Genomic DNA, 16,701 nt, shown 5'->3' with positions numbered 1-16,701 from the left:
AGGCACCCTTCCAGCCGAACGAGGCACGCTTCCACTAATAGAGAGAGAAAAGCTTCCAGACCTAACACGGTACTTACAGGACAGCAAAATTCTTTACGCTAGATAATAGCTTAATGACAGCCTAAATGAAGTCCCTGTAGTAAAAACCAATGTCAGCAAATGAGCACCTCATTAAAAGATGCAATATCCTTTTTTTTTATGTTTAAATTAGGTTTTATTGTGCAGCAGTCAGAATTCGATAGAATCGTGTTTTTGGCCTCATGACCAAAGTTTGGTTCTGCTGATTTTGAGAGCATCTTCTGTTTTTTTTTAATCTGGCTCACTCGCGCTGTCAATACAGTACATGCCGACAACCAAAAACTGGATTATTAGAATAAATACAAAATAAAGTTTAGGTGATTTTCTAGCCGTCATTGCTGGGTCTTATTTTTTTAAGATGAAATAATTTAAGGATTCCAGCAACAACAACTATGCGAAATAATAGATATTTGCAATTCTGATTTTCAGAAACAAATAGACTGGAAACTCCGTCTTCTGAATACTTTTAAACTAATACTGATGAGAACAGAAATACGTCCCAGTCACCACACGTGCCACACTGCACCTGCCTAATTAGAGATCACGGAAGGTTCTCGTGTAAATTCCGACCCTAACCTTCAAGCCAAAACTCTTCCTAAATATTCTAGAACAGCTACAAAATAATATTTTGTTTGGCCTTGTTTCATTTTGTGTGCTTTGATTGACACATATTTTACTAAACCCGTTTCGAAACGTAAGGCGGTTATTATTATTACTATCTGGTTAATTCAGTCCAGTCTAACGCGCAGCGAGGCATCAACTGCGCTGAGTTTCGAATTTCCCGAAATCCCAGCAGCTGGTTCACACCGTGCTTAAAATGTTTTCATTTGAAATTGTCTACTTGAAATCCAACTCAAAAAGCTAACGCTTGCATGTTTGCTTGCAACGTCCTAATGTACTGCATTCACCTGAAGCCTTGTTAAAAGCTTTTTAAACAGGGTAGTAAAATCACTAACGGAATTTGGTGACACTGTCTTTTATTAGTTTGCCTAGACGGATTGTGACAGGTCACGCCCAGAGAAACTTGCAAACAATCAGGGCACTGAAGCGGCCCCGCACTTTCGCTGAGCGTGTGCGAGTGTGCCTGAGTCCACGTGTGTGCGCGCTGCAGCGAGAGTGTGTGTGTGCGCGCGCGCCGGCGAGCGAGTTACAGCGAAAGATCTTCACACTGTCACACAGAGCAGAGAAGCATCCGCCCCAGCAGCGGCAGCGGCAGCAGAAGTGCCGCAGGTTTTTCTGCCTTTTTTTTTTCATATGGAAATGTGAAATAATGGGGTGATTAAATAGAGCTGTATATTAAAGTACAGCTGACATTAGAATTAGCATAATGTGCTCTCGCCTAAGGCTGAATACTTTATTTGCCATCTGCGTCGGACTGAAATCCCCCCGGGAGGGCAGACACTGAACAGTTCTCAATAAACTCACGCCCGAGTCCCTTTATCGTGAGGAGAAATACCATTTGAGGCAGGATGCATTGACTCGTCTTAATTGTGGGGCAGAAATGGACATTCAGCCCCAATGACTTCTGTGCTCTGTGAGAAGTTGAGCTTGTACAGTAAGCCTCTTGCCCAGCCATATGAACCAGAAATAAAAAGGAGAAGGTTACCTATGAAAACCATAGGCTGCTCTTTTTTTGTTGTTGGGAATAGTAATTTTCTAGTCTCTGGGGTTAGCAGTAGCCATGGTAGGTGATACTGACCAGTGTCTGGACAAATTGAAAGGTAAAACACACTGTAGGGGTAGGTAGCTAAGCAGTTACAATTGAACTGGCAGCACTATACAGTTAAATATAAATTGCAAATGTTAAATGCACACAGTTGTCTATTTTCCTGACTGTGAACTGCTTTTGGGATGGGGGAGATTCAACTGGATTCATTTTTGAGGAGATTTTTTACCTTTATATTCCTGACAATTTGACATCTACATTGAAAGAGCACGGAAAATATTTAATCCAAGAACAGGATCCTGCTATGATAACTTGTGATCCAGCAAATTGCACAATGCATCTTTTTTTTTCCAAGCATGGTGATGAGGAGTTAAGTTTTTTGAATTCATATATATTGAGTAGTAATTCACACAGGAGTATCTGGAGCAGTTGTGGACAGATCTGGACTCTGAGACAATCTCTGAAAAAACTGCTTTGCTTGGGAGGTTCTTCTTGAACGATAATGCTGTATGGTGCACACTACTATTTTGTGGCCTTTTTTTAAATCCAGAAATCCCAATTTTAAGTTTGTTTTATAAAGTCTAATTGGACTGTCTACTGTACTGCATGTACAAACCAAGCATTAATACATTACAATAAGTTTGCAGAATTTTTGTTTTCCTAATCTCATGTCTGTCTATTTACTTTTGAGTCACAGTGATTAAGGGTAATAAATCTTATATCATTTATAGAAAATACAGTTTTTGTCTGAAAGATTGGCATCATCCTTGGGAACAGCTCATCTCTGATTTATTTAGTTTCAATGATATTGCGTATTAAGTCATATGCAGCTTGCAACAATACATGTAGTTTGTCGATGGACTGGCGTCCTGTCCAGAGTGTACCCTGCCTTGCCCTCATTGCTTGCTGGGATAGGCTCCAGCTCCCCCATGACCCTCAGTTGGGTAAAGTGGTTAGAAAATCGATAGATGGAGGCGGATTTGTTAAGGACCAGCTTAATGTTGCTACCAGGTATTGAAAAAATTGCATGCCCGTACTGCAGTCATGGCCTGCCTATTCATCTGGTATTATAAATTACAGTAAAAATAGATTTATGGCAAACCATTTATATACCAGTAGCACTGCTGTTTTCCTCAATGTTCTTCTCAGGCACTCTGTCCTCGGAGATAGCAGCCCATCGGGGGTGCATCCTCGTTTTGATGGACTTCAGCAGCTGTGTCCCGACAGGGGCGCCGGGTCTGCAGCACACCCAGCGTTTCTAAGTGTGCTGACTGAGCTCAGAGAGACTGTCCCAACAGTTCATACAAAAACGGCAAATACGCAAAACCACAAGCACACATCCGTAAAAAACAAACTAAGCTACTGCTTTATTGACTATCCAAATCTCAAGAGAGGGGTGTGTCGGTGTCAGAGCGTGGTGTTTGCACATGCACTGGCAAGCGAGAAAGTAAGAAAGTTTCCATCTAGTGCTCAAGTGAAAGGGGAGGGGGACCCAATCTGTCTCATGTGTTGGATCTCAAGGTGACGGCGCTGTACCCGTAAACCTGGTTCTCACACTCTCAGCCACAGCCTTGCCCAGCAGGAAGTGGGAGCAGGAGGGAAGTGGAAGGCCGATCCACCTGAACGGTTTTAGTTTCGGCCTCACCCCGTGCTCGTTTCCGGCTCACGTGGCCAACAGGACTGGTGATGTGAACATCCCGTCGCCGCCCTCCTGGTGGAGGCGGGCCCTCTGGGCAAGGGGGTGTACTGATTGGACATTGGTGCTGTAGGTTTGCGGAGCCCCACCTGGATGATGCGCCAGTCCGCTCCCCACACACCAGCTCTCAGTGGGGAGGAGAGCAGAGTGATGAAGCCAGTTCAGAGATGAGGATTATTAGGAGGCCATGACTGCTAAAGGCCAGGGGGATAATTGTCCAGGATACTAGGGTAACACCCCTACTCTTTTCGAGAAACACCCTGGGATTTTTAATGACCGTGCAGAGTTAGGACCTCGGTTTTACATCTCATCCGAAGGACGGTGTCTTTTTACAGTGTAGTGTCCCATTATACTGGGGAATTAGGACCCACACAGACTGTGGGGTGAGCGCCCCCTATTGGCTAAACTAACACCTCTTTCAGCAGCAACCTTAGCTTTTCCAGGAGTCTCCCATCCAGCTACTGGTCTGGGTGATATGGGTGCTGGCAAGAAGTGTTATACAGTATAAAGCAGTTCTTAAATTTTGTATACATTGTTTGCTATCACACGTTCTGCTTTATTTTCACTAAATGAAAGCCCTGTTTTCTACATAAGTATGGAGAGAAAAGAAACACTGTGGTTTTTAAAGATCTTAAGATACATTCTAATACTGTATATATACGGTATATTACAAAGAACAGATATCCCAGTTGAAAGGTTTTTTTACTGATACAATGAATTAGACGAATTAATGAATTACAAATGCTGTGAATGGAAATTAATTTATGACGTCTTAAAAACCACAGTTGTCTTCTGTAGGATATTATTCCAAAATGGTTTGTAACTGTTCAATAAATAATAATAGTGATGATAATCACTATTGTAAACTGATAATAAAGTTTACAAACTAAGACAGAATACATTAACATTTTAATTTCGTATACCATCCACATTATAAGAGTGCCTGTGGGAGCTAACGATTTTGCCAGTAATAACGAGTTGTGTGATATAATGACAATGATTCTAATAGGATTTAATGTTGCTGGGAGCCAAGGTATAGCAGTTGTCTTATGTCAGAGTCAGGGAACGGTGTTATAATAGGGGTTTTTAATGAGTGAGAACTGTATGTCTACTTTCAAGTCACTTGCTGTTTTATTTCAAACTTATATAACTACATTAAACGATATTCAAATATTGGATGCTGTTATAACTGAAATAGTTAGTTGATTATTTTTAACTAGTTGTGTTATAATTTGAAAATACATTTAATACACATACAAAAAAAACTCAATTTGAAGAATAAATTCATCACACAAACCTTAATAAACTTAGGGTGCCAGACATATCAATATCATCATAAAATACTGACAGTTCCAAGAGGAATCAAATAGTGACTTTAACTTATTTCTCTCTAGAAAAGCCAAAGAGCAAAGTTTTTGTGGATTACTTCCTCCACTTGGGCACAAAAACATGGAATTTGTGTAGAGTTACAAATTTCTTCTTCATACTCAGTGCTTAGCATGCAATTCTAACATAAGAAAAATATTATTTTACATGGACTTGGAGCTTATTGTCAGATTGTCCAAGGACTTCACAACAATTGAGTGCTGGTCAAAACAAATCACGCCAAACTCCAGGACTAATACAGCTAGCGGCAAAATCAAAACCATTGGTTAAAATTTCTAAACATCTGTTACTGTGCCACAGTTCATACTGTGCGGTTCATACATTAAATCTTAGCCGTAGAGTTTAAATCCTGGCCCAGGCTAAAGAAAGCTTGTTCTGCATCCTGACTGGCATATAATAAGACTGGATGAACTCATGCACAGAACTGACCAGCACAGAGACATTCCCCTGGTTTCCTTTTGATCAGCACAGTGGGATATGCGCTTACAGGGGAATCTCGTTACGTCTCTCATGATCTCCATAAGCACACTCGCTCATACAGTACAGACAAATGGCTAAGTACTCAAGTCTTCATACAATGACTGCGGCAGTACTTTTAGAATTGCTTGTTTAGGTCAGAACAGTATGCGTTAATTTCATAAATAAATGAGACTTGTTTTTCAAGGGCACAATTAGCATTTTAGGCACGGTTTGATAAATCCCCAAAGACTACACTACAGTTTAGCTCCCACGTCTCGCTGTGTATATCTGCTTGTTTGCCCTAGTGCTCGAACAGGTCCCCTTCTCATCGAAGAGCCTGCGCTTGGCAGTGTGGCAGCAGCCTCGCATTGTCATGTACAGCTGAAGGTACAGAGCAGCCTGCAGCAGCTGCTGTTCTCCTTTCCTTAGGTGCTGCGATGCTGCGTCTCAGAGCTCCTGCCTCTTCTGCACAGAGGGCTTTTATCAATTTGACCAGCCTCCTAGTAGGAGCAGGAGAGCCACAGTAATTACATGTATCTGAAGCTCTAAAATTATGCCACTCAGTTGAATCACAATTTAGTCACTCATTAGGGTTTTATATTTAACGATAAATATAAATTATTATTAATTATATTAGTGATATATTATTGCATAATATAGATAATGTAGATGTATATTATTTTATATACTTCAATATTTGATATTCAAAAGTTGATTATGTATGCATGTTTTAGTTGCTGCCAAATTTATAGCTGTTTTATTATTAGTATGTCTCATCCATGTGGACGATGCATCAGCTTTGTGATTTACTAGCCACTCGTTTAACAATTAAATAAACATGTTCTTTGTACATGCTGGCCAGGGCTTTAGAGATGAACAAACAGCCCAGGCCTGGGAGTGACCAGACTGTGAAGGACAGGAGACATACAGTAGACACTCCATCACACACAGATCTTAGAAAGTCCTGCATTATTGTGTAGAGCTGTGCAGTACCTGACATTTGGGGAATATGAAACCGTATTAAAGTTGAAAACTGCTACATAACAGAATACCATAATGACTGCTGCAAAACTGACCTGTCTCGTTAGCAAAGGATTAATCTTATGGTTCATAATTAATAGACTCAAACAGTCCTAAAAGAATGTAAATTTGAGGAAAGCTGTTAAAGACACATTATCCTGTCACTGGAAACAATAGAAGGAGAAATAGAGAAATCTCTCACTTTTTTCGTAATAATTTATCCCAACTGATGTTACTGCAGGGATAGAGGTCAATTACACTTTCTTTATAAGATATAGTTTTAACTTGGGTTAAAAGTACTTATTTTTCCTGTATATTTTAAATAACCTTCATATCACTTAGGAGGAGTCAGTACTTAAAGTAACTCTGTAACTGACATAATTGTCATGGTTAATACGTCCCTTGCCCTGCTAAATGAAAGAAGTGAGTAAGGGAGGTTTACTTCTCTAGGGAGGCTGGTAATAAAGTGAGTGCAATGGCTTTATGGAGACACCTAGAATAACCCACAATGAAGAACTCTGACAGTACAACCATCTGTTGTAATTGATTAATTTTGTGAGGCTAGAGTGACACTGAATGGCCCAAGGCACCATTTTAAATACCACTGACTTAAATACTAAATAACCCTCTCATAATGATATTAATTTATTCTCTCCAATTAAAGTTTTTATTTTTATTATTGATCATTCTTTTGTTTTCCGAGGGTTCATCATGATATAACCTTTTGTTTGTTTCATAGATGGAAAAGTCTTGCTTGTTTTGTTTTTTTGTGGCGATGGCAGTGTCTATAATCAAATCTTTAGTGTTGTTTATAGCAGGATATTACAGGGATGATCCTGGTCTTGAAAAAGATTAAATAGAGTCTTTTGGGAGATAGTACCATTCAGCTGTAAAGGCACACTTGCCTGGCCTTTTGCTGGTAAAATATTCAGTGGGTTGTAAAAAGGACAATTAAACAGTGCTTAAATCATGCATGCACTTTCCCCATTATTAGCGCATCCCATCTAACTCTGGTAATTTACATGTTGAGAGTATGTAAAGCACGCCAATTTCTTTAACTGAATTTGGCAGATAAAATCGTTATCAGATTCAAAACCTTGCAATGTTATAGAACTACTGACAAAGGATCAGGAATTCATGGAAATTAAAGGTTCTAGCATATTTGCAGCTTTAATAGTATAATCAATACTAAATCGTAATGTAATGGTGGATACATTACCTCTCAAGACAGGAATAGTTAAGATTTCTGTTATTTGTGGACTTTGCATCAGGCATAACAGAGACCTTTGAACTGTTGTGATGCTTTCATTCTCCATTTCTCTTCAGAGGAATTGTGGTTCGATTGCTTTATGGTATGGGCGTTTTTTTTTCTAGGATGATTCTGTGTCCTGAGGTAGAGCTCACTTTTCTAGTAAAATCACAAGTACCTCATTCAAACGTCAAACAAATGTAGACATTCCAACCTACAAGACACCATTTCTAATAAAGAGACAGTGTTTTAGTATTGTGATGTAACAGATAACAACAGCTTCAGTATTCAAAAAATGTGCTCCTCTTTGGGAATTATGTTTTGTTTACAATCCATTTTTTTCTCTTATTTATTGCAGGTAGAGATGAGCCTTCAAGCTACATTTGCACGACATGCAAGCAGCCCTTTGCCAGCGCCTGGTTCCTCCTCCAGCATGCTCAGAACACGCATGGCATCCGCATCTACCTGGAGACAAACCCTTCCAGCAGCTCCCTCACTCCGAGGATCACCATTCCTCCCCCCATGGGAACCGAATCTATACCCCAGTCCCCTCTTACCAACTTTCTGGGAGACAGCAACCCTTTCCATCTGCTTCGGATGACGGGACCTGTGCTGCGGGAGCCACCAGGATTTGTGGAAAGCCGCCTACCGAATACTCCCCCGTTCGTCAGTCCACCTCCCCGCCATCATCTGGACCCTCACCGCCTGGAACGCCTCAGTGCCGAAGAAATGGGCCTAATCTCCCAGCATCCCAGTGCCTTTGAAAGAGTAATGCGACTGACACCCATGGCAATAGAGTCCCAGTCTATGGATTTTTCCCGGCGGCTCAGAGAGCTCGCAGGAAACAACAACTCCACACCGCCACTGTCGCCGAGCCGCACCAACCCTATGCATCGCCTCCTCAACCCTTTCCAACCTAGCCCCAAATCCCCTTTCCTGAGCACCCCACCACTGCCACCAATGCCCCCAAATAGCACCACCCCGCCACAGACCCAGTCCAAGAGCAAGTCCTGTGAATTCTGTGGAAAGACTTTCAAGTTTCAGAGTAACCTGGTTGTGCACCGCCGAAGCCACACGGGTGAAAAACCATACAAGTGCCAGCTGTGCGACCACGCCTGCTCCCAAGCCAGCAAGCTCAAGAGACACATGAAGACGCACATGCACAAGTCCGGCTCCATGACAGGGAGGTCTGATGATGGGCTGTCAACTACGAGCTCTCCAGAGCCAGGCACAAGTGAGATCACTGGCGAGGGGATTAAGAACAGAGAAGGAGAGTTCAGGAATGAAAGTGAAACATCTCTGGGCCAGGACAATGAGGAAGAGGAGGAGGAAGAGGAAGAAGAGGAACTGGAAAACGAGAGTAGGCCAGAGTCGAATTTCAGCATGGACTCAGAGTTCAGCCGCAACAGAGAGAATGGTTCCAAACCTCCACCAGATGAGAAGGCCCTCTCATTAGGCAAGATGGTGGAGAACGTGGGACTGGGTGCAATCCAGCAGTACAATGACTTGATAGTCGACAATCGGAAAAGGGGCCCCTTCTTGAAAAGGAGCTCGGATGGGCACCGGGATACGGGGGATGAAGACTCGGTGGTGGGAGAAATAGATCAGGTGGTTGGAGCTGTGAATGGTAGAAACTTTGGCTCAGGCGACTCCTTGGCCGGCCTGTTTCCTCGGAAGCCCACCCCTATCACGAGCCCGAGTTTGTCCAACTCCTCAGCCAAGAGAATCAAGGTGGAGAAAGATTTGGACTTGCCTCCAGCTCCCCTGATCCCCTCTGAGAACGTTTACTCCCAGTGGCTGGTAGGTTATGCAGCATCCAGGCACTTCATAAAAGACCCCTTCCTGGGGTTCACCGACTCTAGACAATCCCCCTTTGCCACTTCCTCAGAGCACTCCTCGGAAAACGGCAGCCTGCGTTTCTCCACCCCGCCGGGAGACATGCTGGACGGGGGCCTCTCAGGGCGCAGTGGGACAGCGAGCGGCGGCAGCACCCCCCATCTCGGAGGAGGACCCGGGCCAGGGAGGCCCAGCTCCAAGGAGGGACGGAGAAGCGATACCTGTGAGTTCTGCGGAAAGGTTTTCAAGAACTGTAGCAACCTGACAGTTCACCGGCGCAGCCACACAGGAGAGCGGCCATACAAGTGTGAGCTGTGCAACTACGCCTGTGCCCAGAGCAGCAAGCTCACCCGCCACATGAAGACACACGGCCAGCTTGGTAAGGAAGTGTACCGCTGCGACATTTGCCAAATGCCCTTCAGCGTGTACAGTACCCTTGAGAAACACATGAAAAAGTGGCATGGAGAACATTTGATGACGAACGAGGTAAAAATTGAGCAAGCAGAAAGAAGCTAAACCAGTTTTCAAAATCCTCCTTGCCACTGCTTGAAAAAAGGGGGTAGCTGGATTTTTTTCCAATTGATTTTGGGTTAATTTTATTTTTTGCCTAAGAAACTGCCAACTGAGAATAAGTACATAAGATTAAGATTAAAACCGGCCTAAACTGCCTCATTTGGCATTTTAATTTTTAAACTATCTGAGGATGATTTAAAGCAGTAAAATATACGTGGAGCCTTTTAACTGTGCAATAATTTCTGTATTTATTGGATTTTTGTAATAATTTTTGGCATGTGCAGGTACATTTTTGTTTATTTCTTCATTTTTGGGGGGTTTACTTTCTTATTTTAATTGCTGGGCTTTTTTAACCCAGACGAAATCCTGAGATTTTTTAGCGAAAAATAATACCGTTGTTTTTAAATTACATTTTTGGGCCGCTGCTTCTAGAATATTGTATATTTAAGCTACACTTGTAATTTCTTGAAGAGAAGCCGGAAACAATCTAGAAATTTTTATTAAAACTAAGATAGTTACTTTTTTTGTTTTACATAATAGAAACGAGAGCGGACAACAATCTTTAAATGTTGTAGCATGTACTAATTTTTAATGTTATAAATTTAATTGGGTATGTAGCACTGAATGTCAGTATTGACAGTAAATTAAAGGGTAGGGATGGGGTTCTTGAATCCAGTTTTCCCTATAATACTTAAAAAAGAGAAAACTAAAAACTGTTAAAACAGATAATTAAAGAGGCAGCTGCTTTTAGGTACTAAGTACCAAACCATACAACGCTAGTACAGAAAATATTAGCATGGGGTTTACCATACAGGTTGTCTAATTAGATAAAATTCAAACTGTTGACATCACTATGAAATACCCTCCCTCTCATTTAACTCAGCTAGTATCCACTTAATTGATGCAAATACTATAAAATGTATTTTAATATTTACATCAGTATTTGCACTATGCAAAGGCAGTGCAAGGAGAACTAACAAGAAAGATGAACTGGTCATAATTTGTGAGGTTCACTTATTCTGGATAATTAGGAAGCATAGTTTAGTACATTAGTTTCCCTGCGTCTAGAGTGTAATTCCCACTAACTGGAAAGAAATCTAGCTTTTCACAGCGCCAGCTCCCCTAAAGAACATGGCTTGATGCTAAAATGTTTTATATGTGGCTATTGAGTTCTGTAACTAGGTCTCAGTAACAAAACCGATGGAAACTCATTGGAATGCACATCTTTTTCAGCTGTTTCTCACAAACCACGTGCCAGGCAGTTTGAAAAAAGGGAACTACATTTGAAGAAGACAAATAGCTTTCAGCACTATATCTCTTCCTTTCTGTTGTAATCATCCCATAAATTTCAAGTGATTGTTTGTAACCTGTTCTATGTCATCTATAGCTATGTGTGCTTTTGGATGAGAATGGGTCATTTTTGTCAGGAATACTCAAATTTTTCAGTCTTAATGGATGTCACCTTTTTAACCAGATATATTGAGATATATATTTCAAATGTTAAATAAGAAATTGCATCTTCATTAAAGAATCCCAAACATTACAATACCAAATCACTTGAGAAAATCTGCTTACCCTACTTATATTTGATTTAAGTTCTAGTTTCATTTGTTTAGTTCTTTTTAGAGCCCTGGACCCCATAGCTAAAATATTATAATATAACGTAATTCATGTATCTGTTGAATTAGTGCGACACCCTCAAAATGGTAATGGATTTTTTTTCTGGTTAATCTGGTAACTTCCCAGTTGAGTAGAAACAGTACCATCTCTCCAGATGAATTCATTGCACAGTGCAGTAACAGTATCTGTAGTTCTCTGTTAAACCTGTACTAAAAAAGTAAGACTATTTTTCTTTCTTTTTTTCATATAGGACTTCCTGTGATGTGTAGTTGAACATTCTAAGAAGTAGCAACTTTGTCACATAAAGAATGCACAGCTGAACTTTGAATTTTTAAAAAAAATTCTGTTAAGCAAGCACCATCTTTGCCTAAATTACAATGCCGCATTATTTTAAATAATGCTTTTTCCCAGTCCTGGCAACTTGTAGGAACATTGTCTAATAATTAAAAGAAAGATCTACTCAGTCGACCCGCACTTTAGAATTTGATTTTACAAAAACGGCTTCTGAGCAAGAAATTACTTTTCATGGATCTACTTTACCCCACAAAAGGGTTAGAGAACAAGGGAGTGTCTGAGATTCAAGTGCCAGTGTTGCTCAGCGTGGCATTCACAATACTGGCACTATAAAATTTTAAATTAATTTATTGGGACAGTTGTTCTACTGCCATTCAATTTGACATGGGTGTGCCTTGAATACTGATCTTCCTATTTAATGTTTCTTGAGACAAATGCAACACTTTTGTGAAGCAAAAGGATTGAATAAGAAAAAAAAACATCAATTTGTTGACATAATCCTAATTTGCATACAAATTCTAAGAGAATTTCGAGAAAGAATAAATGAAAAAATGAAACAGAAAATACATTTAGGTAGAAGTACCCAGCACAACTTTTATATGTGTCTGTATTTGCATATTCCTATTCTTATGCATAGAAGCGCACATACATATATTGAATTCTTCACTTCAGGACAAGACTTCATCCTTCGATAGACAAACGCCGGAGTGGAATGTTAAACCACAGATAGTCGAGGACGAGACTGGACAAAATTCAGGAACAGCAGAAACTAAGAAAAATTAGTGCACTCTGTCTTAAAATACGTTTACAGTATTGAAATAAGTACAAGGGTAAAAAATTATTTGCGTGTATGTGTGTTTTAAATGATCAAGTATTTTTTTTCCAAGTTTGCTTATAAAGTTTCTCTGAATGCCATAGTGGCTATGTGTATATTGGTTTTTTGGTGACGGGGTTTTAGTAAATATATATAAATATATATTACAATTTTCTTGTTTACTGTAAAAGTATACCAGTATTTGTAATATTGGAGAATGCCTGGGCATTTTACAAAAACAGAAAAAAAATCTTTTTTTATTTTTATTTTGCAGTCAAAATTTAAATGGTGGGTCTATTAAAATGTTTTTGTCACTGTAACTGTAAAAGTCTTGAGTTTTAGTAAAACTTTATTCTGCCTTGGGTGTAAAAAATAAAAAAGAAATCCCGAGCTGTAAACACAGTGTGGGGAGCAATGTGACCAGCTGTGTGGTGTAGAGAATTCCCTAGTAGAACACAGTGCAAATTGTTACTGCTTTGCAGGAAAATGATCACATTCCTGAACTGTACCTATTTTTCTTCTGGAATGGATATTCTTAATGGCTGGTTTAAAATACTTGTGTAGGCACTTGCTGTCTTTTTACTGGAGCTTGTATTTTTTAACTTGTATGCGCATCCTTTTGTGAAAAAGGTATCGAAAGTACCTTTTTTGTCATTTGTTTTTTTTGGGAGGGGGGGAGGGTGGAGGGGAGGGGGGCTGTTAACTGAAAACAGAAAAAAAATCAACATAGAACACGCAGGCTGCCACAATATATTTTTTTAATTTGGCAGGATAAAATAGTGCAAAAAATAATGCTAATAATTTGTATTCTTGAAATGAATCATATTGTACAGATGGGTTAAAAAGGTTGTTTGACAGCCTTTTAGCTACAAAAATGCAAAAGTAAATGTTTTGTTTACTAGTATTTTGGTTGTAAATATTTTTTATGATTACCCTGGATTTTTTGTGTGTGTATGTGTGTTCTGACAGGTATTGGCAGCATCTTCTGCTACATGGGCCAACCCTTTAAAACTCTCCTGGTCTAAAAGTGCGAGACCTGATTCTTATTGGCACCTGCTCTGAACTGTTCTGCACGAACAGAGTAGAGCACACATACAGGCTGTTCCACTCTCTCATTAGACATCCCTTGTTCTGTCTCACTCTCCTGTAAACCTGCCTGCCCACTATGACACACAGGGCTCGAGATCTGTGGGCTTCTGTGTACATAGTCTTAAGATGAGACAGGGAAACCAGCACTAGGGAATTTGCTATGCACTATTCAAGCACACACAATAAAGAGTCTTTATAACAGATTATTGCTTTTAAAAGAACATTCAGTAAGACTTTGAGCAATTTCTGTAAATGTAGCATCAACTATAAAGTAGGTATATAAGATGGCTTTGAAATGATCAGTAATCCACAAGATACTTTATCTTTATGAAAGTCCAGTCTAATACAGTCCTATCCAATGCTTTTCATAATGAGTGTAGCACTACTCAACACTGGATCAGCTTGAAACTGTGTTTGCTTCTAACCATGGGGTGCAATTACAGGCACTTGGTGCTTCATAAACTGAACACATTTGCATGGAATCATATCAGTCCGCTAAAACATGTCATTAAAAATTGCCCACATGAAGAAAAGTCCAGTTCCTCTGCACTGAGTTTGCAGGAGAACATTGTTACTGTGCTTTAGAGCAAGGCTTGGACAGTGGTTCAGAGCTGTTTCCTCTTGGCTTCTGCTCAGCCCCTCAGCACTATAGACCACATCAGGCACAGCCGAACAGTTGCTGCTGCTTTCTTGTGTGCACCCCACTCCATGACAATGCCCTATTTTGCTTGGGGAGGTCTAAGCATTAGGAGCTCTCACCTCCTAGTCAGAACGAGACAACTTTGGTATGCAGGTCTTGCCAGTCCTTTGAATAAAAGTGCTTTGCTGCTGTTCACTCCTTATTTGACATTCCATTATTTTTTCTTAATGTTTGTATTTAATAATTATGCAGGGTTGGGATGGAATTGTAACTTTTGATATGTCCTAATGTTCGAAAAGGGGGGAGGGGGAGGGAATATGAATAGGGATGTTATGCATTCTGTGTGTGATGTCACTTTATTTAAATACATGAACTGATTCTATAGGCTATGGCTTGTGTTGTCTATGATGTCATTCCAAGATGCAGACACCTGCTGTCCTGGGGCCTAAACTAGCCTACGTGGAATCATTATAGTAAACATTACATAAGGACTCCACCTCATTTGTCTGTTTTCTTTCATTTTACAGTATCAAAACAGCTCTGCATTATTCACTAGAAATATCCATGTCTAATTTTCTGGATTTAATCTGATCTCTTTCTGCTATGAATTCAATTTATATTATTTTACAGCCATTTGTTTCAGAAATCTTACTTACTTGTTGGGTACCCAGAACCCTGCACATTGTTTTTAAAAAAGGTCTGGACAAATTGATATCTCTTGTTGTGTGATTTAAATGACCAACTGTGCTCATTTCAGATATTTGAATATTTAGGTCCAATGTTAGGAGCAATTCTGCAATAAAATATTCAGAATTGTGTGACAGTACCTGTTTGTATTCACTAATCTTCTTAGTGTGAAAACTTTGTGTATGTCGGCAGAGCTCTGTGAACTGAGCAAAGTGGAAACTGCTAATTTTCAGTCCAGTGGCCATGACACCTGCAGTCTCACATTATACCACAATCATTCAAACTTGCAGATATTGTACTTCCAGTGGTGTTAAATATCCGCATTGCAGATTAACACAAGACTCTCACAAAATGATTTTGAAAACTGAGTTCACTGACATAGCCTCTTCTGAGTTAAAAATTCAAACCTCTCTCAAAAAAAACTTTTGTAGCTAAGCTTTTGGTTTGACAACGAGGTGAACTTCTCTTCTTTAATCTGTGGAATACTTATTAATTACCTTGCAAGATTTTTTATCAACTCAAGAAAATCTCAAATGCAACTCAAGAAATTTGAATGAAACAAAACACAGAACTAAATATTATTTAACTCTGATTGGTTTCTTAAAAGTCCTTCCAGAAGTGAATTCTTTATGTCAAAGCCACATGTGCAGCAGGAATTATAGTGCTGAGCAAGAGTGCAGCTACTAGGTTAACAATTTGTTCTATTCTTTTTCTGTCCATTGCAATAACTTACACAATGATAGCTTCAGTGAAAGAATAATATGCCACATTCCTCCATGCAATTGAATATCTGAGAGCTTCTTATATTCCTGTATGGATCTCTGTGATCACTTCATCTTTCTAGGCAAAGTACACTTACATGCACAAAAGATTGTGCAACTCCAGAAGGAAATTATTCTACTGCCACAGCATGTCTTTATCAGCTAAAATAATATCCATTGTTTCCCCCCCCCCCTTCATTTATTTTTAAAACATTTTTGTTGTTTTAAAATACCACTTAATGTCAGGGATTAAGGATTGTAGTTTTGGCTCCCAGGTATAAATGATCTAGTTCAAGTTACTTTTATCATAGCATGTATCCTGCAATTAGATGCAAAATGTTTGACTTTAATTTAACTTTTCTCGTAATGACAGAGTATGGAATTGAAAAAAATACAACATTTTAAGAGGATAAATATTATTTTTGCGGCAAATGCAAACTGTAATGTGCAATTATGAACACTGTGGCAAAACAGCTTTCAAAATTGCTCTGCATCAGGAAAACATAACTTTGGGATTGATAGAATCAAAGTGGCTACATGAACAAGCCTTACCTATAATTATTATAACAGCCGGCGTTAGCTCGGTTGGAAGATAAGCAGCAAGCTTAAGGTACATACAGTAGTGTTTCCTTTTGTACATATTCACTTCACAATGTGGTGTGCCTACAGAAACAAATATATGTGTGAGTGCATGAAGGACTGGATTTACATACACCCACACGTATATAATATGTATACACTGGTATACATATAATAGGATATATAATATCATATTAACATCTTTTAACATTCTGGCTTTTCTTTTGTTCTCCTTACCCATGCTTTGCCTCATATTCCTGCTCTCGCCCTCATCCCCTCACAAAGCTGAAGAGGCTCCACAGCTGAAACGTGTT

At 39.7% G+C, this 16,701-nt stretch overlaps 1 protein-coding gene across 2 annotated transcripts in view; it reads left to right on the top strand.

Annotated features, from left to right (window-relative positions):
• bcl11ba (BCL11 transcription factor B a) overlaps positions 1 to 15,184 on the top strand; it is a 59,636-nt gene extending 44,452 nt beyond the window's left edge. Inside the window, exons 3-4 of one of the 2 annotated variants that reach the window (XM_088925367.1) lie at positions 7,913 to 9,769; positions 11,774 to 15,184. In XM_088925367.1, coding sequence (XP_088781493.1) covers positions 7,913 to 9,769; positions 11,774 to 11,796 — 1,880 coding nt within the window. In that variant the 3' untranslated portion in view covers positions 11,797 to 15,184. Of the gene's footprint in view, positions 1 to 7,912 lie in introns of both variants that reach the window. The other variant, XM_088925366.1, reaches the window with a different exon arrangement.
• Positions 15,185 to 16,701: the final 1,517 nt, after the last annotated feature.

The sequence above is a fragment of the Atractosteus spatula genome, chromosome 9 (genome assembly GCF_055471065.1).
Source record: "Atractosteus spatula isolate fAtrSpa1 chromosome 9, fAtrSpa1.hap1, whole genome shotgun sequence".
NCBI classification, from domain to species: Eukaryota; Metazoa; Chordata; class Actinopteri; order Semionotiformes; family Lepisosteidae; genus Atractosteus; species Atractosteus spatula.
This window is presented reverse-complemented; position numbering and strand designations above follow the sequence as displayed.